The 23,824-nt window shown below is 47.4% G+C and overlaps 1 protein-coding gene across 1 annotated transcript in view; it reads right to left on the reverse strand.

Moving 5' to 3' along the window:
* The window catches only part of LOC149441825 (uncharacterized), a 216,114-nt gene that overhangs the window by 52,329 nt on the left and 139,961 nt on the right, over positions 1-23,824 (reverse strand). Inside the window, 4 exon segments of the mRNA XM_089656862.1 lie at positions 10,639-11,510; positions 11,620-11,794; positions 13,970-14,029; positions 20,568-21,414. Of these exon segments, the coding sequence (XP_089512988.1) occupies positions 10,639-11,510; positions 11,620-11,794; positions 13,970-14,029; positions 20,568-21,414 (1,954 nt within the window).

Below are 23,824 nucleotides of genomic sequence, written 5' to 3' on the forward strand. Positions count from 1 at the left end.
TGGAGCGACATCCAGTCTGAGATGTCGTTTAGGAGGTGAGTGATGCGGGCGGAGAATGTGGGGGTGAGGTGAGGGGTGGAGAGGTAAATTTGAGTGTCATCAGCGTAGAGGTGGTAATTGAAGCCGTGGGAGTGTATGAGTTTGCCAAGGGAGGAGGTGTAGATGGAGAAGAGAAGGGGTCCAAGGACAGAGCCCTGGGGGACCCCAACAGAGAGGGGGAGGGAAGGGGAGGTGGCACCGTTGTAGGAAACGCTGAAGGAGCGTTGGGATAGATAGGACGAGAACCAAGAGAGAGCGGTGTCTCTGATGCCAAGGGAGAGTAGTTTATTAAGGAGGAGGGGGTGGTCAACTGTGTGAAAGGCCGCGGAGAGGTCCAGGAGGAGGAGGAGGACAGAGTAGTCACCTTTGGCTTTGGCGGTTAGTAGGTCGTTGGTGATTTTGAGGAGGGCAGTTTCGGTGGAGTGTAGGGGACGGAAGCCAGACTGTAGTGGGTCAAGGAGGTTGCTGTCAGTTAGGTGGGCGCTTAGGCGATCGTAGACCAAGCGCTCAAGGAGCTTGGAGGTGAGTGGCAGCAGGGAAATTGGTCTGAGGTTGTTGAGGTCAGTGGGGTCCAGGGAGGGCTTTTTGAGTATGGGGGTGATGTGTGCATGTTTTAGGGGGGAGGGGAATATGCCAGTAGAGAGGGAGAGATTGAAAATGTGGGTGAGGGAGCGGATGAGGGAAGAGGGGGGTGACCGGAGGAGTTGAGAGGGGATAGGGTCCAGGGGGCCGGTAGTGAGGCGGGCTTCTGAGAAGACTCTGGTGACTTCCTCAGTGGTAGTAGGGCTGAAGGAGTGCAGTGCTGGGGGGGTTATGGTAGGCAGGGCCTTGGGTGTGGTGGGGGGCAGCGCCGTTGCGAGGTCAGAGGAGGGGAGAGATGAGGGGGTGATGGAGGGGGGGAGGCTAGATGGGGAGGTAGATTGCAAGTTGACTATGTCCTTGCGGATTGCGTCAATCTTGTTGTGGAGATGAATGGCAATCTCGTGGGCGGAAAGTGAGGTACTGAGTGGAGGAGGGGGGGAGAGAGCAGGGAGTTGAAGGTGGAGAAGAGTCGGCGAGGGCAGGTGGAGAGGGTGTTGATCAGGTTTACGAAGTAGGCCTGCTTGGCGGCGTGGAGGGAAGAGGTGTAGGTGAGAAAGGCAGATTTGTAGAGGGAGAACGCACGAGGGGACCTGGTTTTGTGCAATAGTCTCTCCAGCGTGCGACTGCGACGTTTGAGGCATTTAGTATGGTCGTTCTGCCATGGTTGGAGCGGTCTAGGTTTGATGTTGCGTGTGGTTAGGGGTGCCACTAGAGGTGTCACCGGCAGGAGGAAGGAGGTCCCGATTCCTCTATATAGATCCTATCACTAGAGGGGTCACCGGCAGGAGGAAGGAGGTCCTGATTCCTCTATATAGATCTTTATATAACTAGAGGGGTCACCGGCAGGAGGAAGGAGGTCCCGATTCCTGCATATAGATCTTTATATCACCAGAGGGGTCACCGGCAGGAGGAAGGAGGTCCAGATTCCTCTATATAGATCTTTATATCACTAGAGGGGTCACCGGCGGGAGGAAGGAGGTCCCAATTTCTCTATATAGATCTTTATATCACTAGAGGGGTCACCGGCAGGAGGAAGGAGGTCCTGATATCTCTATATAGATCTTTATATCACTAGAGGGGTCACCGGCAGGAGGAAGGAGGTCCTGATATCTCTATATAGATCTTTATATCACTAGAGGGGTCACCGGCGGGAGGAAGGAGGTCCTGATTCCTCTATATAGATCTTTATATCACTAGAGGGGTCACCGGCAGGAGGAAGGAGGTCCCGATTCCTCTATATAGATCTATCACTAGAGGGGTCACCGGCAGGAGGAAGGAGGTCCTGATATCTCTATATAGATCTTTATATCACTAGAGGGGTCACCGGCGGGAGGAAGGAGGTCCTGATTCCTCTATATAGATCTTTATATCACTAGAGGGGTCACCGGCAGGAGGAAGGAGGTCCCGATTCCTCTATATAGATCTATCACTAGAGGGGTCACCTGCAGGAGGAAGGAGGTCCCAATTCCTCTATATAGATCTTTATATCCCTAGAGGGGTCACCGGCAGGAGGAAGGAGGTCTTGATTCCTCCATATAGATCTTTATATCACTAGAGGGGTCACCGGCAGGAGGAAGGAGGTCCCGATTCCTCTATATAAATTTTTATATCACTAGAGGGGTCACCGGCAGGAGGTCCTGATTCCTCCATATAGATCTTTATATCACTACAAGGGCAGGGGCGGACTGACCATTTGGAAACTCAGGCACTGCCCGAGGGCCCAGGGTCAGTAGGGGGCCCCATGAGATGCCCCTGGTACCTTTTTTCAAAGGCTTTTTTGAGTTTGGGCAAGGACACAGGGGCCCCATGATCCCCTATTGCCTGGGGGCCCCATGAGTTGTCAGTCTGCCCCTGTACAGGGGTCACCGGCAGAAGGAAGGAGGTCCTGATTCCTCTATATAGATCTTTATATCACTAGAGGGGTCACCGACGGGAGGAAGGAGGTCCAGATTCCTCCATACAGATCTTTATATCACTACAGGGGCAGGGGCGGACTGACCATTTGGAAACTCAGGCACTGCCTGAGGGCCCGGGGTCAGTAGGGGGCCCCATGAGATGCCCCTGGTACCTTTTTCAAAGGCTTTTTTGAGTTTGGGCAAGGACACAGGGGCCCCATGATCCCCTATTGCCTTGGGGTCCCATGCGTTGTCAGTCCGCCCCTGTACAGGGGTCACCGGCAGAAGGAAGGAGGTCCTGATTTCTCTATATAGATCTTTATATCACTGGAGGGGTCACCAGCTGGAGGAAGGAGGTCCCGATCCATTCATATAGAGCTTTATATCACTAGAGGGATCACCGGCGGGAGGAAGGAGGTCCCGATTCCCCTATATAGATCTTCATATCACTAGAGGGGTCACCAGCAGGAGGAAGGAGGTCCCGATTCCTCTATATAGATCTTTATATCACTAGAGGGGTCACCGGCGGGAGGAAGGAGGTCCCGATTCCCCTATATAGATCTTCATATCACTAGAGGGGTCACTGGCGGTAGGAAGGAGGTTCCGATTCCTCTATATAGATCTTTATATCACTAGAGGGGTCACCGGCGGGAGGAAGGAGGTCCCGATTCCTCTATATAGATCTTTATATCACTAGAGGGGTCACTGGTGGGAGGAAGGAGGTCCCGATTCCCCTATATAGATCTTTATATCACTAGAGGGGTCACCAGCAGGATGAAGGAGGTCCCGTTTTCTCTATATAGAGCTTTATGTCACTAGAGGGGTCACCGGTGGGAGGAAGGAGGTCCCGATTCCTCCATATAGATCTTTATATCGCTAGAGGGGTCACTGGTGGGAGGAAGGAGGTCCCGATTCCTCTATATAGATCTTCATATCACTAGAGGGGTCACCAGCAACCTCATTTAGAATACTGTGTCCAGTTCTGTAGACCTCGCTTACATTAAGATATTGATGAGATAAAATGAGTCCAAAGATGGGGAACAAAAATGGTGAAAGGTCTGGGGGGGATAAAACATATCAGGATAGACATCAGGAACGTAACATGTCCAGTCTGGAGGAAAGAAGGGAAAGGGGAGACATGACTGAAACCTTTAAATACATGAAGGGGATGAATAAGGTTCAGGAGGGCAGGATTTTCTTGTTCAAACATTTTATTGGTATCAAAACATAGGGGTAAAGACATTAACCGTAGGCTTTAGATAGTATATTAACAACAGGACATAGAGGGAATATATGCACAGTATTAATGTCTTTAAATAGAGAGGGAGAGAAAGATTCAAGGAAACAATGTAGCATAGCCTATATTGCTAAGTATATGAAAAAAAAATATTAGCAATAGGTAATAACATGCCAAAGAGAGTTTGTTCAGTGAGGATAGACTCTCCAGAGCTACGTGGGGGATTAGGGGTAGATGGGATGACCAAGGAAGAGAGGGGGAGGGAGGAAGAAGGGTGGTGAAGATGGCTCCATGATTGGTGGGGAAGGATGGAATTAGTTTGCTTGCCCGGTTAGAAGTGGTACCAGGAAAGTGCAGAAAATATGTAGTTTGCATATCAGGGAAGGAGGGATTCATCAAAATTTTGCAGGAGGAAACACTCTACCCAGGGATTCCAGACATTCAGGAACTTAGGGATTGTATCGAGAATTGTGGCTTCAACCTTTGCATGTACCATGGCTTGCGTTACTCTGATTTTGACAGCAGCAATGCTTAAGGTGGAGGTTTTCCAGGATTTTGCTATGACCTGTTTGGCTGCTGTGGTTACTTGCAGGACGAGTTGGAATTGTGACGAAGTTACGCCAGGAGGGTGTAGATTGAGGAGAGCTGTTGTCGGATTAGGTTGAAGCGAGTTTGCACAAAGTTTGGATATCATAGTGAAAACATCAGTCCAGAAAATTTGGGCTATCAGGCAGTTCCACCAGATATGATAATGTGTACCCGGATCTGCACAGCCTCTAAAGCAGTTGGGGGAGTAGTTAGGGATGTATTTTGCGATTCTCGCTGGGACCAAGTACCAACAAGTCAGAACTTTATAGTTGGTTTCCAAGGCTACAACATTCTGTGTAGATGATTTTGTGTTGGCCCAAATATGGTCCCAATCAGATGGATCTAATTGCCTGTTCAGGTCTGTTTCCCATCTGAGGGTGTATGAAGGGGGGGTGAGGAGACCGAATTTGTGATGAGGGAATATAGGCTGGAGATGAGGCTGCGCCTGTGGGGATCTTTATAACAAGCCCGTTCAAAAGGAGACATGGTATTAGTTTGATTGGGTATTTTAGTGTAGGGGCCGTAAAAGTGGGAGGCTATATTCCTCTTGTAAGGAAGCAAAGGATTTGAATTTGTTCCTCTGTAGGAAATGATGTGTGCGGAGTAGGTTAGCAGAGGTCCATAGGTTGAATGGGAGTGGCGATGACCATGCTGGGGGGAAAGCTGGGTTCTTAAGAAATGAGAGTAAGGGATTATGCAATGATTGGAGAAGGTAGCGAGTCTTTATTTTGTCCCACACTGATAGAAAGTGAGAGGTGATGGGGTTCGTTATCGAGCAGCGATCAATTGGTCTAAGCCAAAGTAAGTTAGCCGTGGACAGGGGGTTGCAATCTATAGATTCGAGAATGACCCATTGAGGAATTTCATAGGTCGCATGGTATTTTGCCAGTTGAGCTAAGTGTGCTGCCTGATAATATTTACCAACACTGGGAAGGCCAAGACCGCCGTTGAATTTGGAGTGAAAGAGGGTGGAGCGGGGTATGCGGGGGCGAATAGTGCCCCATATGTAAGAGAAAATACGCCGCTGTAGTACGCTAAGATAGTGGGGAGGTACTGGTATTGGGAGAACTCTGAATAGATATAAAATTTTTGGAAGTATTGACATCTTTACAACTGCTATTCTGCCTAGCCAAGCGAGTGGTAAGGAGGACCATTTAGTCATTAGAGCAGTAAGGTGAGTTAGCATAGGAGTATAGTTAGCTGCATACAGGTCTGATATATTGGGGGTCAGTTTGATTCCCAGGAAAGGAATATGATTCTGCAACCAAGGAAATGGGAGAATCTGTTTCAAGTGAGCCAGTTCTGAGGGAGGAGGGAAATATTAAGAGCCATGGAGTTGCAGGGATTTATTATTAGGCCAAAGAGTGATCCAAACCTCTCGAGAAGCCGGAGGAGGGAAGGAGAGGAAGTCAAGGGAGAAGTGAGAAATAGTAGAACGTCATCTGCAAATACGCATAGCTTGTGGTGAGAGCCCCCTATCTCAAGCCCTCGGACATCCAGGTTATCTCTGATTAGGAGGGCAAGCGATTCTATGACCAAAGCAAAGAGTAAGGGGGAAAGAGGGCAGCCCTCCCTTGTGCCACGGGAGATTAGAAGGTGAGCTGACCTATGTCCTAGGTATCTAATTCAGGCCGAAGGCTCTCGATATAGAGAGAAAATCCAGGTTAAAAAGTGTGGGCCAAAGCCCCAGCGGCTCAGAATGTAGCGTAGATATGGCCAAGAAACCGTATCAAATGCCTTCCTGATGTCCAAGGACAGGAAACAGGTAGAAATGTTGCGGGATTTGGCAATGTGTGCCAAGAGAGTTGCGCATCTAACATTATCTCCGGCCTGTCGAGTTGGAATGAATCCCACCTGGTCATTATGGATTAAAGAACCTATACATATATTGAGGCGTGTGGAAAGAATTTTGGCTAGTATTTAATATCAATGTTGAGGAGGGAGATCGGCCTATAGTTGGACCATTGCGTGTCATCCGAGTTAGGCTTTGGGATCATTGAGATGTTAGCTTGCACTGTTTCTAGGTTAAAGGTATGGCCCGATAAAATGGCATTAAAAGCATTGGTGAGGGTGGGCGATAGAAGATGGGCAAATTTTTTGTAATAAGTAGCGGAAAAACCATCCAGTCCTGGGCATTTGCGAAGCTTTAAATTTTTAACTGCGTTTAAGGTTTCGGTTGGGGTGATGGGTTGTTCTAATGCTGCGAATTGGTGTTCGGAAAGTGTCGGGAAGGAGATGGGAGCCAGAAGGGCATCAGACTGGGTGGGATCAAAAGGTGTGGAGGGAGAGCAAAGTCGTGAAAGATGTTTGTGAAAGGTTTGTAGGATGTGTTCTGGATTGCTAGTGAGGTTGCCAGAAGAGGTGCGTATTCGGCCTAGTAATCTGATCAAGCCTACGAAGCGAGAGTGCTAGAAAGGTATTAGGTTTATTTGCTTTTGTGTAGTATTTGTGTCGGGATCTACAAAGTGAGAGCTCCGCCTGATCTGTGAGAAATAGATCAAGAGCCAATCGCGCTCTCTCCAGAGCTTCACGGTTGGCTGGTGTAGGGGTCGCTTGGAAGGCTTGATGGGATTGGTTGTAGGTTCTTTCGAAGGAGAGACGTTGTTGCCTTTTTGCTTTGTGTAAAAGGGACGCTTTACTAATGCAGAATCCCCGTATGACCGGTTTATGTGCTTCCCAGAGGAGAAGAGGAGATATATCGGGTGTTTGGTTTAGTGATAAGTAATCTTTGAGAACAGCTTCAATTTCTGAGCAGTGAGTTGGATTTGCTAGTAAATTGTCATTAATGATCCATGAGGGGTCAGAAGGGGATGGGACTAGGGAGGCCATGGAGGTGAATACGGCGCTATGATCAGACCAAGGGATTGGAAGTATTTCAGAGGTCAAGAGCCGAGAGGAGGAGCTGGCGGTTATGAAAATGTGATCAATCCTAGAGAAAGACTTATGGGGGTGTGAATTGAAAGTGTATTGACGTTTAGTTGGATTAAGTTCCCTCCAGGTATCTATCATGGAATGACGCTGTAACACGGTTTGAAGGGTTTGCTTGGGGGTGGGGAGGGGAGAGGGTTGGGGAGATTTGTCAAGAAAGGGATATAAGGTGCAATTTGAGTCTCCACAAACAAAGTACCTCGCGTATGGTGGTCTATAACCGACAATAGATGGGAGAGGAATGGTAAGGGACCTTGGTTCGGGGCATAATATGTGACTATGGTAACGTCTCCATCTAGGAGTTGTCCTGTTAACAGGAGATAACGGCCCTCAGGGTCTTTACATAATGTAAAGGGTGTCGTGCGATGGAAGGTGATGAGTACCCCTCTAGTCTTGGTTGAGGCTGAGGCTGTGTAAACCTGTGGGTAACAGGGGGCCAAAAGACTTGGGAGTGGAGTTTGGGGTGTAGTGTGTTTCCTGCAGGCAGACTACATGGGCCTTGAGTGATGCAAAAGAGTGGAAGGCTTTGTTGCGCTTCCGCGGCGTGTTGAGGCCCTGAACGTTCAGGGTGAGAATATTTAATGGGCCCATAGGGAAGGTGTGTGGCGTGTTAGATGATGAAGTGTTGCTAGCCGTGAAAGAAGCTGGTAATCGCTATGTAAGATGGTCTGAATGCCTAAAAGGCAGGGTGAGGTCATGGAGCCATATAAAGGAAAGGGTGAGGGAACATAAACAGGGAAAGGTACCAGGAAAAGGGAGTGCGGGACCATTCTGGGCCCGAGGAGCAGTCCCCGGAGCCACCTAAAATCAGGGTGGTTCGGGGAGCTGTAGTAGCCCAAGTGCTATTAAATGAGCAATAGCACCGGGGTTAAAGGAGAGTGCACAGGTACGCGGACTGTGGGGATGACAGTGGTTTAAATAAATGTACAATTATGGGATCCCAGAAAAGAGTAGGTAGATCTATTCTCATACATCTCAAGAGGTCCTAAGGTCAGGCGGCATCGGGTGTGAAAGCAGACCAACAGGAAAGACAAGAAGTGGCATCCTAAGCTGCCGGAGCTGGGGTCCCCGCATACAATCTAAGACACATCCAAGATGAAGCAATGTCAACAATGGTGTACATAGATTAATAGGCTCTGAAGGATATGTGGGAGAAAACAGGTCAAATTAACCATCAATTTATGAGGAAAACCCAAAACAAGGGTTTTGTTGCAAAAGCAAATGCCAAAAAAAGGAAGGAACAAGGAGGCCAAACTAGTCCTGGGGACCAAAATAAGGATACACAATGTCCGCATCAGAGCGTGAGGCCGGGAACATCGATACCATTGGTACCATGGGTACCAAGATCATCAACATGTGTCTGGAATGAGTCGTCAAGATTGTCTTCTCTCTGTTCTAAGTCGGCAGTGCGTTGTCCTAGTTCGCGGATTTCTCTGGACAATGTAGCTGTAATACCTGTCAGAGGTTTGTTTCAGAGCTTTATGTAGCATCTTCTCAAATCATGCTAGAAAATCGGGGGATGTAAGGTCAGGTGTTGGAGCGTGTGCGGGGGTGTCTTGATCAATATCAGACTCACCCTCTGACTCGCTGAGATGGCTGGGCTGTGCGTCCTGTAAGGCCTGCAAGGCTGCATAGGACTTTGTAGCCTGTTTGCTGTCCTGCGTTCAAGCAGTAGCCATCTTGAAAGAGGCTTTTGCTAGTGCCTCTTTTATAGGCTTATGTTGTGGTGGAGCCTGGTGTCGGGGTGCCCCTTTAACCATGGTGTGATCTGTCAAGTGAGGGTGCCTCCTTGGATCTGTGGGCGGGCCCCTGCTTGGCCTGCAAAGGAGACGGGGCAGAAGCTCCCTGCACCCGTCCTGCTGACCGAGTCAGAGCGGGTCTGAAGGGTTTTGCCATGGGGACCTGCTCCTCCTGAGGTGTGGTGCTGGCTGGAATCCGTGGTCGGGCTGCTGTGTCACCCGGCGGGGAGACAGAGCTCTGGCTCTGTGTAATCATCCCGCCGGCCACGCATGCGCACTCCCCTTGCTTGTCATGCTGAGGAGACAGAGCTGAAGCTCCCTGCAGCTGTCACGCCTACCGAGCCAGGTCGGGTCTGGGAGTGTTGCCGAGGGGACCTGTACCTCCTGTGATGCCATGCTGGCTGGGATCCGTGGGTGGACTGACGTGTCACCCGACGGGGAGACGGAGCTCTAGCTCTGCATGTCCGTCCCGCTTGCTACGCATGCACACTCCAGGAGGGCAGGATTTTAAATATGAAAACAAAATGAAAAACACGGGACATGACCTCCAACTTACTGGAGGAAAGTTCACAACTAATCTCTTGAGTACTGTCCGTGATACTTTTTTTATTTGCACTAACATACAATTTTGAGGACAAGCTTTCAGGGAATGTCCCCTTCTTCAAGGTCCAAGCAGTACTATACAAATCACAAAGTTTTAGCAGAATGTTAGAAGAGATAAAAAAAGGCTAGAGATAAGACACAGCAAAAACAAAGGGGGGGGAGGGGGGGGAACAACACTCACATCACAGAGGGAGTCAAGCTTGAGCTGATAGTCATAAAAATGTTGGATAATGGTTGAGGAATCCCATGTCCAAGTTAAGGCCGTTATCTTTTGTGTCAAATAGAATTATCATTCTTAGTTCAAACGTTTTTCTTTCCTGAATGGATTTGAATTTTCCTTTAAGAACAAAAATATTGAGGTCTTGTGTGGCCGGGTTGTGTGAAATGGTGTCCCCCAGGTGTGCAGAAGTCATTTTCTTTATGTTCCTTGATGGTATGTCTGTGCAGATTCATCCTTGTTTGCACCTTCTGTCCTGTTTCACCAACATAAGATCCTTTGCTGCATTTTCTGCACTGGATGAGGTACACAACATTACTGGAGGTGCAGCTACAATCACCTCAACTAATCTCTGAAAGTATTATTTTACTGAAAGAGTAGTAGATGCTTGGAATAAATTTCCAGTAGAGGTAGTGAGCCAGTGACAAATCACAGAGATCATCACAATGGTACATAATTGATGGCTATGAATGAAATTCATTCATTGTATACAACTGTCATGTGGGCTGAGGCCCTTGTCGGGCCCCTTGGCAGGACTGTCACAAAAAATCTTTCTGTTGGCTGTTTGGAAAACTCCAGCTGATAACCCCTTCTCACAATGTCTAAAATAAAGGGGCTGGAAACCGCCGCTTCCCACTGTAGGAGAAAGGCCACCAATCTTCCTCCCACAGGGGGAACCGAGTCATTGTGGCTTCTGGGGCTTTTCAGGAGGACAAAAAATCACCCCCTGCCTCTACCTCTCTGCCCCCAAGACCTTCTCTGTCCCTCTGATATGAGGCACTTTGCTGGGCGTGATCTCCGAGTCCCCACCTCCTGCAGCTTCCTTTTTAGGGGGAAGGACTTTTTCCTGTCTGCCATCCGGTCTAGAACTTCCTCCAACCCAGGCCTGAACAGGAAATCCAGTGTAAAGGGGATGCCACACAACTTAACCTTTGACGTGATATCTTCCTGCCATGTTTTCAACCATAAAGCCCTCCTAGCTGAGTTTGTTAGGGCCGCTGACCTGGCCCCCAGCCTCACCAACTCTGCAGAAGCATCCGCAATATACCCCACACCTTGTAATAAGGTTTCAAATGAAGACAGAATTTTTCCTTTGGGGGAGTCGGCCACAATATGGGCCTGCAACTGTGTTAACCAGTATTCTAGATTTCTGGCCATGACAGTTGTGGCCATGGCAGGTTTCAGGTTTGACAGGGTTGAATCCCAAGCCTTCTTAAGGAGGGATTCCGCTCTGCTGTCTAACAAATCCGGCAAGACCACCATATCCTCGAACGCCAGGTCCGTTTTCCTCGCTGTTTGTGAAAAGGCTGCGTCGAGCTTGGGGTTTTTATTCCACACGGCCCCAGGATCCTCACTAAACGGAAACCTCCTCCTAAGAGCTCTAGAAAAGAAGGGCTTCCTTTCCGGGTCCTGCCACTCTTTCCTGATAGTATCAACTAAGATCTTGTGCACCGGAACAACTCTGTGCCTTTGTTCCTCTAACCCCTGGTACATCTGATCATGCAAGGACAAGGTCTTAACTTCCTCCTTTATGTCTAAGGTTTTGTATATGGCCCCTAAAAGGTCATCTACCTCCTCTAGGGATAACTTGTACTGAGAAGGGCCCCTGGACTCATCTGAGGGACCCTCCCCAGCTGACTCCTCTTCCGATTGGGAATCCCCCGAGGGTTCCTCGTCCTCCCCTGTTATGAGGAGTTCCCTGCTTTGACCTGCTGAGGCCACCGGGGGGGCAGGGGGCTGTCTGGGGAACGGCTAACCTTTCCATAAGACTCTTGAAAGAGTTGAAGGTACTGGTCAGCTCCTTCACTGAACTGACCAAGTCACCCTGTTCTGGCCTCTCCTCCTTCACTAACCCTTCAATGCAAGGGCCGCAAAGAACCTTCCTCCAAGACTCCTTTAACACTGCCTTGCAGGATGGGCATCTGCGCTTAGTCTCCTGATGCTTAAGCTTCTCCCGAGCCTTGCCCTGAAAGACAAAAAAGGGAGCAGAAAGGGAGCGTATCATCCACTGCCATTCACTCCCCTGCTCCCCCCCTTCCTTCCCGGCAGGGCCAAAGGACCTGACACCCTCCGACAGGACCCTCACCCTGCCCAAAAAGACCCTCTCACCACAAGAGGGTCCGGGAATACCCCAGGAGCTAGGGGCCACCAGGTAGGGGAGGACTCCTCACCTTACCTGAGACTGGCTGGTGCTGGCATCCCCTGGTCCCAGTGCTTCTGCTCCCGACATCCTTCCCAGGAGGGTGGTCGCCTGATGCGGTAGCCTGTCTCCCAGGCTGTTCCGCTCCACATTTGAATTTCACGTGCCGCGGTGTCTAGGGCTGCGGACGGAAGCAGAAACCGTGACCCTGGGAGAAGCCCCGCCCCTTCTGCCGGAACTGCCGTTCCCCGACATCCGGCCCAGCAAGCTCCATTGACCGCCAGCATGGGAAGGAGCAGGACTCCTCCCCGATCCTCACCAGATCTCACCGTGGCCGCCCCAATGCCCCAACTCACCGGAGGGGGTCGGGGGGCAAAGAGCAGGTACGTGCTGCCCCCTGTCCCCCACGGTACACACTCACTGCATGGCAGCAGGCCCGGGGGGGATCACAGCCGGACACTCCGGCCTTCACTCCCTGCTGCCCTGAGTCTCCCAGCCGGCTCTCCAACCCTCGGCTCAGCCCTAACCTGCCTACCTGACAGCACCTTGAGCTTCCTCACATGTCTCCCCACCAGAGGAAACACCTGAACTGAGGTCGGAGGGGAGTGGAGAGCTTTTTATTTTGGGTGGAGGTGTTTCTTCAGGTGGGGAGGAGCCAAGGTCTCTCAAGGTGCTGTCCTGAAAGACGAAAGGTGAAAAACGGGTTTGACAAACACAGTGTATCGAGACATTTCAAAATAAAACACAACTGTGATCCTAGTTTGCTAACCTTTTATGGTATAGATATGGGTAAACCACATTGGAGAGGAACCGATTTAATAAATGCTTTTTCCAAAAAAGAGACATACTGGATCTATGAATTCTTTGAAACCTAATGAGTTGAATGTGGATATTGATTTGAATTGATTTCTCACAAATTTTTTATATTTTTTTATATTTGATTATATTTATATATTTTACACTTGTTAGAGTTCCCTTTTAATTTGGTACTGGCCCTTTAAATATCCGTGATGGGTATTTTTTTGATTTGATTGTTTTTCTCTTTCTTTACCTGTGTTTTTTGGTTCTATAAATATTTTTATTTTCCTGTTTTTTTCTTTTATTTTTTCCCCAGTATTTGTTATTCATGCCATTTATATGTTTTATGTTGTTGATTGTATCGATGGCGATCGATTATGGAGATATTATTCTTACGGCGTATGTCCCAATTGAGATCAGCTGCTGGCTGTCAAGTGCAGTGAATATTTAATGAGGGTTTGACGTCTCACATCCATCCGCTCCGTGAGGACGTCGATGACGAAACGCGTAGGGAAGAGCCTTTGGATGTGACGTCAGGATGTTCCCTAGTCGTTGGTACGGCGCATGTGCAGCCAGGCTGGGTCCGTGTCTGTATTATTCAATACGCTGCTTATGCTGGTGTCGGCTTAGACACTGCTTCTTGTAAGTGCAACATGTTTGATTAAATTGACAGTTTTATGAAGTACTGCACCATGAGTCTTTATTCCCTCGTATTTTGAGTGGAGGTCTGATCATCCTAAGGATTCGGTGGTTGAGTGGTGAAGTGGATCTAGATGGTACACATTCTCTGCAGAGTATTGCTCCCTGGAGACCAGTTATCAAATTCCTAGTGTTGCTGCCTCAAGTTACTGATCATTGCTCCCAGAGCAGAAAGCGTTATATGCTGATTTATAAAATGATCAGCATCACGCTCTGGTGAGTTCATTCAATCTATTCGGTGGTGGATGCACTTTTGCTGATATTTGGTTGAACATTTATTTCATCACGCATTATTTATTTTGGACTTTTTTGGTTGGACTTTACAATATATTTTTATTGATTTATTTATTTTTTTATTGAATTATATTTTTTGATTGCACCTAATTTTTTGATTGAATTTTAATTTGATTTGTTTATTTAATTGCATATTTGTTTAGCGCAACCTGCTTTTTATCATAAGCACTTGCTTGATTTCTTATTTTTACTAAAAGGCGCAATACTCACCATCATCTGGTGAGTGCGGTTGATGTTGGTTTCACACTGGTGCATGGTGGAAGCACATTTCTTTAGGAGAAGGATTTTATTTAAAATTATTTTTTCATAAACATTTGGGAAGAAGGAATTTTTTACACTTTTTTTTATTTATTTAAAAAAAAATTTGGACACTTTATTAGTAATATTATTTAATATCTAATATTATTTATTTTGAATATTGATTCATACACTGTTTTGGTTTGATATATGTTATATATTTGGTGAGGGGGCTTTTGATTTGCGCTGTTTATTTATAACTTATAGTGCTAACAAATTGTTTTACCAAGTAATCATCCGTTAAAATTGACCAATGACGTTGTAAAATGTGTCTGATTAGAATATTTCAACACTATCCGAGTGGATTCAGCCACCATGTTGACCTTCTTTTGATAGAGATGGTTCAAACATGATTGTCGACAAGTGCAGTTATATGCTTTGCAGACAGGTTTTGCTATCGCCTCTATCAAGCAATCACTCTCTTAGGTTGTTGGCTGCCTCTTGGAAACAATTCAGTTGAACAATTGTACTTAAGCCTCAGATACTGACTATATGGTATAGAGTTCTTGAGTGGTTGGGGGTGAAAGCTAGATGCATGCAATATGGCATTTCCTGCTGCATCTTTCCTATATAGTCCACTTGATAAGTGGCCATCACTGTCCTTGTATATGCGAACATCCAAAAAGTTCACCAATTCCCTATTATAAGACATAGTGAATTTAAGGTTATAGTCATTGAAATTCATTTTGTCAAAACATTCCAAAAGCATTTGCTCCGACCCTTCCAGACTAGAAAAACATCGTCAATGTACCTGTGCCACATGGATATGTGGCTGAAGTACATAGTGAGGCTCTCATCTTAGAGGAACCACTGCTCCCACTCCCCCAAGTACAGATTAGTGTAGGATGGGGCACAACAAGTCCACACCCTGGACCTGGAGGAAGTGGGAGCCATTGAATGAAAAATAATAATGATGAAGGATGTAGTCTAGCCCTGTCAATACAAAATCATTCATAGGCCAGTCTTGAATGGGTCGTTGGGAAAGAGTGCGTCTTATGGCTGCTAAACCCCGATCATGGGGAATGGAGCTGTATAGGGCCTCAATATCGATGGTAACTAACAAGGCTTCTTTGGGAACAGTGGAGTCCTCAATAATTTGTAAAAAGTGGACGGTATCCTTAAGAAATTAAGGTAATGATGATAAATGAAGTTGTAGGTATTAGTCTATAACACGACTCAAATCTTCAGTTAGACCGCCATTCGCCAAAACTATTGGACGTCCAGTAGGATTTTTTGGATCCTTGTGTATTTTAGGTAAACTAAAATGTAGGAGTTCTAGGGAATTTCACTCTAATGTATTCTTATCATTGCTTCTGGATGATACCTTGTTCTAAAGCACTGTCAATAGAACAAATAGGCACAAACCTTGCAATCAAAGTTGAGGGGAAGGAGCGATACCAATTGTTGTTGAACAGAATTTTGTAACACATTTCCTTGTATTGTGTGTTGTCCATAATGACTACGTTACCACCTTTTACAGATGGTTTCATTGTAATGATGTTATTGTTCTGTAGGGCACGTGGCACTTTTTGTTCCATAGAAAACAAATTGTCACTGTAAATCTGATCATAGGAGAGGTTCTTGATGTCTTTCAATGTTTGTTTAAGGAATATAGCAATGCTAGGATAATTGCTCAAATATGGAAACTTTGAGGACGGCTTTTTAAATTGAGTAAAGGAATTGAATGGTGATTGGTCTGATTCCCACAATAGTGAGTCCAGATCAAGTTGATCAATAAGAGCACTGGGTTGGCTTTCTTCCAGCAGGAGCATCAAATCTCTGAGGGCTTTGAAATCTCTGCTGGAGTAATCAAAAGATTCAGTGGCATGGCTGGATTTCCCATAAGCACATCTTATGGAAAGTTTTCTGGCAAAAAGCTGTAAATCCTTAACTAATTCAAACTCATCTGTATTTTGATGTGAACAGAAGCTTAGTCCACGAGAGAGAAGATTTTCTTCAAATTGGGTCAAGGCATATGAGGACAAATTGACAATATTCAATGCAGAGGTCAAGTTCGGGTCAGGTAATGTTCTATCCCCAGGCCTGATCTCCCCCTTTGGGGCCTAAAAAAAGCAGTAGAACTCACCTGCTATTGCATCCTCTACAAGAGAGAGTCATGTGATAGGACTTCATGACTCACTCATGTGTTCTCCTGTAAGGATACGGGGTGAGTATCCAGAGAACGGTTTTTATTTTTCTATTATGGTTTCTTTTAAGGCGACCTTTTCCTCTGTTCGGAGTAGAATACATTCAAAGAGAGGAGGAGTCAGAGTCCAATGGTGTATTATTGAAATGTGATACTGCTAAGGTGTCCTGCGTAGTGTGGTGATAGTGCCTCCTCTGGAGGTTCATGTTCTATGGTGTCCTGTGTAGTGTAGTGATAGCGCCTCCTCTGGAGGTTCATGTTCTAAGGTGTCCTGTGTAGTGTGGTGATAGCGCCTCCTCTGGAGGTTCATGTTCTAAGGTGTCCTGTGTAGTGTGGTGATAGCGCCTCCTCTGGAGGTTCATGTTCTAAGGTGTCCTGTGTAGTGTGGTGATAGCGCCTCCTCTGGAGGTTCATGTTCTAAGGTGTCCTGTGTAGTGTGGTGATAGCGCCTCCTCTGGAGGTTCATGTTCTAAGGTGTCCTCTGTAGTGTGGTGATAGCGCCTCCTCTGGAGGTTCGTGTATTGAGGGGTAGTCCACCTGTATGCTTTCCTTTCCAAAAACGCTGTTTTATCTCCCTAAAATGTATACTCTTTTTTTGTTGATATATGTGTTTGTACAAATCTGCTAGGCCTTCCCTAAGTTTCCTCTCCAAATCAGAATACAATGAATGTGTTGTGAATGCAGATAACAATCTCTCTGCATCTCCAATATCCTTCTCCAATGATAACATCTGTTCATTATATTCCGGAGCCAATATGGACATAATTTCTGTGAGCATGATTGTAGGCTTTCCTCTCGTTCCCTCTTGAATTCCTCACTTATTTTTTCAAAGTTGGGAAAGATCTGGATCCTCCACCCAAGTGGGTTGATTTTTTCTCGGGCATACTTCTCGAATGTTTTAATATGCCAAAAAAGTGCCGATTTATTTTCCAAGAGCTTTCCCAACCTCTAAAACAGCGAATATATTTCTGTTTCAGTTTGTTCCTTCAGGGAAAAGTCCGCCTGATAAGAAGACATCAAATGTAGCCATTCTTGACCCCGGAACTCACTCATATTGATGGATCCACAATCCCATTCCAACAAATGTAACACTTCAATGGCAGAGGATGTGCCCTGTACAGAGGGAAACATGTAAATAATTCATTGTAATGTGTAAACGATGATCGCGTTCCTTCATTTTTATATTTAATAAAAGTTCTTTTCTTATTATCTATCGCTTTTGTAACTTTGGCCGTAAGCCACAAGTTTGATTTTTAGCCTTTTATACTTGTTACCCATGGGAATATATTTTGCAGTGTGGTCACATACAGTGGGGCAAAAAAGTATTTAGTCAGCCCCCAATTGTGCAAGTTCTCCCACTTACAAAGATGAGAGAGGCCTGTAATTGGCATCATAGGTAGACCTTAACTATGAGAGACAAAATGAGAAAACAAATCCAGACAATCTCATTGGCTGATTTGGAAAGAATTTATTTGCAAATTATGGTGGAAAATAAGTATTTGGTGACCTACAAACAAGCAAGATTTCTGGCTCTCACAGACCTGTACCTTCTTCTTTAAGAGGCTCCTCTGTCCTGCACTCATTACCTGTATCAATGGCACCTGTTTGAACTTGTTATCAGTATAAAAGACACCTGTCCACAACCTCAAACAGTCACACTCCAAACTCCACTATGGTGAAGACCAAAGAGCTGTCAAAGGACACCAGAAACAAAATTGTAGACCTACAACAGGCTGGGAAGACTGAATCTGCAATAGGCAAGCAGCTTGGTGTGAACAAATCAACTGTGGGAGCAATAATTAGAAAATGGAAGACGTACAAGACCACTGATAATCTCCCTCGATCTGGGGCTCCACGCAAGATCTCACCCCGTGGGGTCAAAATGATCACAAGAACACTGAGCAAAAATCCCAGGACCACACAGGGGGACCTAGTGAATGACCTGCAGAGAGCTGGGACCAACGTAACAGAGGCTACCATCAGTAACACACTACGCTGCCAGGGACTCAGATCCTGCAGTGCCAGACGTGTCCCCCTGCTTAAGCCAGTACATGTCGGGGCCCGTCTGAAGTTTGCTAGAGAGCATTTGGATGATCCAGAAGAGGATTGGGAGAATGTCATATGGTCAGATGAAACCAAAATAGAACTGTTTGGTAGAAACACAACTTGTCGTATTTGGAGGAGAGAGAATGCTGAGTTGCTTCCAAAGAACACCATACCTACTGTGAAGCATGGGGGTGGCAACATCATGCTTTGGGGCTGTTTCTCCACAAAGGGACCAGGATGACTGATCCATGTACAGGACAGAATGAATGGGGCCATGTATCGTGAGATTTTGAGTGCAAACCTCCTTCCATCAGCAAGGGCATTGAAGATGAAACGTGGCTGGGTCTTCCAACATGACAATGATCCCAAACATACCGCCCGGGCAACGAAGGAGTGGCTTCGTAAGAAGCATTTCAAGGTCCTGGAGTGGCCTAGCCAGTCTCCAGATCTCAACCCCATAGAAAACCTTTGGAAGGAGTTGAAAGTTCGTGTTGCCCAGCGACAGCCCCAAAACATCACTGCTCTAGAGGAGATCTGCATGGAGGATGGGCCAACATACCAGCAACAGTGTGTGCCAACCTTGTGAAGACTTCCAGGAAACGTCTGACCTCTGTCATTGCCAACAAAGGATATATAACAAAGTATTGACATGAACTTTTCATATTCACCAAATACTTATTTTCCACCATATTTTGCAAATAAATTCTTTCCAGATCAGCCAATGTGATTGTCTGGATTTGTTTTCTCATTTTGTCTCTCATAGTTGAGGTCTCCCTATGATGCCAATTACAGGCCTCTCTCATCTTTGTAAGTGGGAGAACTTGCATAATTGGTGGCTGACTAAATACTTTTTTGCACAACTGTACAGTCTTTTTGAAGAACTCCCATTTCTGTGTTGTGTTCATTGATGTCAATATTCCCTCCCAGTCTAAGTCTTGGAGAGCAGCTCCCAGCCTTGAAAAATTAGCTCTCTTAAAGTTGAGCGTTTTTATTTTTCCCGTATGTGCTTGCTGTTTACAGGTAACAATAAATGAAATCATGTTATGGTCACGGCTACCCAGATGTTATTTTATATGGACATTCGTAAGAAGCTCTGCATGGTTGGAGGTGACCAGGTAAAGCAGAGCATCATTCCTAGTTGGGGCCTCTATGAACTGGACCATAAAATTGTCCTGTAGTAGGTTTATACATTTTTGCCCTTTAACTGTTCTTGCAGTACCTTTACTCCAGTCAATTTCTGAGTAGATACCATCCCCCATTATTATCACTGTCCCAGCCCTTTCCATCTGTTGGAGGAGCCTAGTCTCCACCTCCTCATTAACACTGGGAGGCCTATAACAAACTCCAATGATGACCTTTGTAGTACGCCCCCCCCATATGCAGTTCCACCCATAATAATTCAGCCTCATCACACTCTCCATCAACTAGGTCCTCTGAGATCACTTCTCACACAGAGACAGACACCACCACCTTTCCTATTCCCCCGTCTCTCCGAAAGAGAACCTAGCCAGGAATATGAATGGCCCAGTCATGTGAGGAATGAAGCCAAGATTCAGCAATACCGATTCAATCCTAGTTCTCTTCATGCACCAAACCTTCCAACTCACCTATTGTGCTGGGCACACTTCTGGTATTGGGGAATAAACACTTTAATTCACTGACACCTTGTTCATTCACTGACACCTTATTCACACGGATTTTGTGTATTTTTTATTTTCATACAAATTGTATCAATTCCACTGGTTGTTTGTAACATGGGAACCTTTTTCCCATCTGCCATAGCCCTCCCCCCATCTTTCCTCATTCCAACCCCCAATAAGTACTGACCCTGGTCTGATCTGTCTACCCCATTATAATTGAATTTTCCCTCCCCCCTCCATCCTAGTTTATATACTCCTCCAGCCTTCCCATAAACCCCTCCCCCAGCACAGCAGGCCCCCTTCCATTTAGGTTCAGACCATCTCTAGCATATAGGCTGCACCCCAATGAAAAGTCAGCCCAGTGCTCTAGGTCAGGACTCCATTTTTATTCTTCCCCTGCCATCAATGGACAACCCGGTCCCACACTTCATCCATGTCTTTGGGGACCTCTGATCTCCTTATGAACTGTTTCTTCCATGATGAAGATCAGCCATGGAGTATATCTGAGGTGTATATCAGGGTGTGCTTCTTCCCCACATGAGAGCTGGAATGTCCAGCAACATTCATCTAGAAGACATTTCCCACACTCAAGGCACTAATACACCTCCAGGGTTGTGTGGGACCCCTGATATACAGGAAGACAGGATGTCAGTGAGGAACATTTCCCTCACTCAGGACAGGAAAGTGGCTTCACCCCTGTGTGAGATCTCTGATGTTTGGAAAGACCGGACTTCAGTGAAAAACATTTCCCACACTCAGAACAGGAATACGGCTTCTCCCCCGTGTGAGATCTCTGATGTCTGGAAAAATTGGACTTCTCTGAAAAACATTTTCCACACTCAGGACAGGAATATGGCTTCTCCCCCGTGTGAGATCTCTGATGGTTGTGCAGACTTTTCTTCTCTGAAAAATATTTCCCACACTCAGGACAGGAATACGGCTTCTCCCCTGTGTGAGATCTCTGATGTCTGGAAAGATTGGACTTCTCTGAAAAACATTTTCCACACTCAGGACAGGAATATGGCTTCTCCCCCGTGTGAGATCTCTGATGGTTGTGCAAACTTTTCTTCTCTGAAAAACTTTTCCCACACTCAGGACAGGAGTATGGTTTCTCCCCCGTGTGAGATCTCTGATGTGTATAAAGACTGAATTTCACTGAAAAACATTTCCCGCACTCAGGACAAGAATATGGCCTCTCCCCTGTGTGAGATCTCTGATGTATGAAAAGTCTGGACTTCACTGAAAAACATTCCCCACACCCAGGACAGGAATACGGCTTTTCCCCCGTGTGAGATCTCTGATGTCTGTTAAGATAGGTTTTACGTGAAAAACATTTCCCACACTCAGGACAGGAATAAGGCTTCTCTCCCGTGTGAGATCTCTGATGTATGTAAAGAGAGAATTTATGTGAAAAACATTTCCCACACTCAGGACAGGAATACGGCTTCTCTCCCGTGTGAGATCTTTTATGCCTAATAAGATTGGATTTACATTGGAAACCCTTCCCGCACTCAGTACAGGAGAAGCTCTTCTCTGTTGGAAGGCCGGCCCGGTCCCGCACAGTCTGAGGTTCCTCAGGATACGAGGAATCCGATGGTCCATCTACACTGGGTGGTGCCGGATGGACATTGGAGGGAGCCGGGTTTTCTCCTGGACTATACTGTGTGATGTCCTCATCTTCTACTTTCCAGTCTGGAGACAAAGTGAGACAATCCTCGGAGGTTTTCCTCATCTCCCGGCCATGGACTAAAATACAAAGACAAAGAGGATTACTAGACAGGAGCTGATTGGTTCCCCCAAACCAGGACTCCGCCCACATCAGGAAGCTTGGTCTATGAGGAGCTTACATTTCCACCCTCAAGGGAACTAGGAAATGGCTCCTCTGATCTCCTACCAGGTCATTTCTTTATTCATGGACCTTAGTCAGAGAGTGAGGAAACAACCAGAACTGTCTTTTATAGGAGGGACAGGGATGAGGGGATTATAGGACGAGGGTCCCCACCCCCTCTATCACTCATCGCCATCTTCCCAACACAAGAAGTACTGCACTTCCTTATTTAGTCCATGATTTAGTCATGAAGAACAGCGGGGCAGAGCCCCACCAGAGGTCAGAGAGTGAGGATGGGGGGAGAAAAACCAAGATGAAGACTGGACTGATCCTGAAGACCACCATCATTGGGGTATTGACTCCTCCCTCATTATCACTTTCTGTTTAAGAGTCCAAAGTTGGAGGATGTTATCACATTATTATCACCATGTAAAAGTCTGTGCTCCAATCACATCATCCGATATAAAATGTCCAGCTGGGAGGAAATGGGTGTAACAAAAGAGAATCCATATTATGTGTATATATAGAAGTGGGGGGAGGGGGGAGAGCAGATATCAGGACAATGGAATGTACAACATAGAGTATATAGTGATTCTCCCGTCCTTCCCATCTCTTGGCCTTTGCTTGGCAACTCGAAGTCTAAGCTCCCAGCTAACACCCCTGGACACCCAGCACCCAGCTACCGGGTACCCAGCTACCACCCCTGGACACCCAGCACCCAGCTACCGGGCACCCAGCTACCACCTCTGGTCACCCAACACCCGGACCACCCAGCGAATCGAGACGTCGCCCAGCGAATCGAGACGTCGCCCAGCGAATCGAGACGTCGCCCAGCGAATCTCCCGGACCCGGACCACCCAGCGAATCTCCAGTCACCGAGCCGCCAGCATCACCAGACGCCTTGCCTGCCAACGCCCCCCAACATCGCACCCTACGTCCCCTCCACTCGCCGATCCACCAGACCCACTGATGCCCCCTCGGACGCCAGCATACTGCACCCACAGATTGCAGCCAGCCAGCTGCTGGACTCTACTCCCACTCTCCCCCTACAGAAGGACTCTAGTGGACTCCTCCACGGTGATATAGACTCTCCACATCACCTCGCCCTGACCCGTATCCCTTCACCTCCCCTGACCCGAACAGCACTGCACTCACCCCAGCATGCCACCTGCACTTCTCCTCCTCGTTTTCCTCTCCTCCATCCCAAAAATCGCCTCCCTCTACCCGCCCACCCCCCCAAAACGGCTCTACATTGCCCCTTCACTTCTGCCCTCTCCCCACTACGGCACTCACCACCTCCTCCTGGTACTCCACTCCTCGGTCGACCCACGTGCCACCACTACCAGACCCACACGCTCCTGCACCTCCCATTCCCATGCCACCCTCCTCACCCTTCTCCTTCTCCTATTCGCTGGGGACATCTCCCCGAACCCTGGCCCCTCACCACCTCTCCCCCCCTCCAGGGACCCCCCTGCTCCCGCCAGCCGCCGCAACCCCCTCAACCTCATATCTGTGCCCCTTCTCCCCGCATCCATCCCCCCTCTCTCGGTTGCACTTCTGAACGCCCGCTCGGTTTGCAACAAACTAACTGCCATCCATGACCTCTTTATCTCCCGCTCCCTCAACCTCCTAGCCATCACCGAAACCTGGGTACAGGCCACCGACTCTACCTCCCCTGCGGCACTCTCTCATGGAGGTCTCATCTGGTCCCATTCACCAAGACTGAGCGGTCACAAAGGTGGTGGTGTCGGCCTGCTCCTATCACCGCTGAGCACCTTCCAGGTCCTCCCTAACCCCCCCTCCCTAACCTTCTCCTCCTTCGAGGCTCACTGCATCCGGCTCTTCTCACCCACCCCCTTAAGAATCGCAGTGATCTACAGGCCCCCCGGATCCATAGCCCGCTTCCTGGATGACTTCGCCGCCTGGCTTCCCTTCTTCCTCTCCTCTGAGCTACCGACCATCATCCTCGGGGACTTCAACATCCCCATCAACGACAACACCCCAGCTACCTCTCGACTCCTCCACTTAACCACCTCCTTCGCGCTCACACAACACACTCAATCCTCCACCCACATCAATGGGAACACCCTGGACCTCGTCTTCTCCCA

This window comes from Staurois parvus, unplaced genomic scaffold, assembly GCF_062004578.1.
Source record: "Staurois parvus isolate SC_StPar_1 unplaced genomic scaffold, SC_StPar_1.0 ptg000942l, whole genome shotgun sequence".
Classification (NCBI taxonomy): Eukaryota; Metazoa; Chordata; class Amphibia; order Anura; family Ranidae; genus Staurois; species Staurois parvus.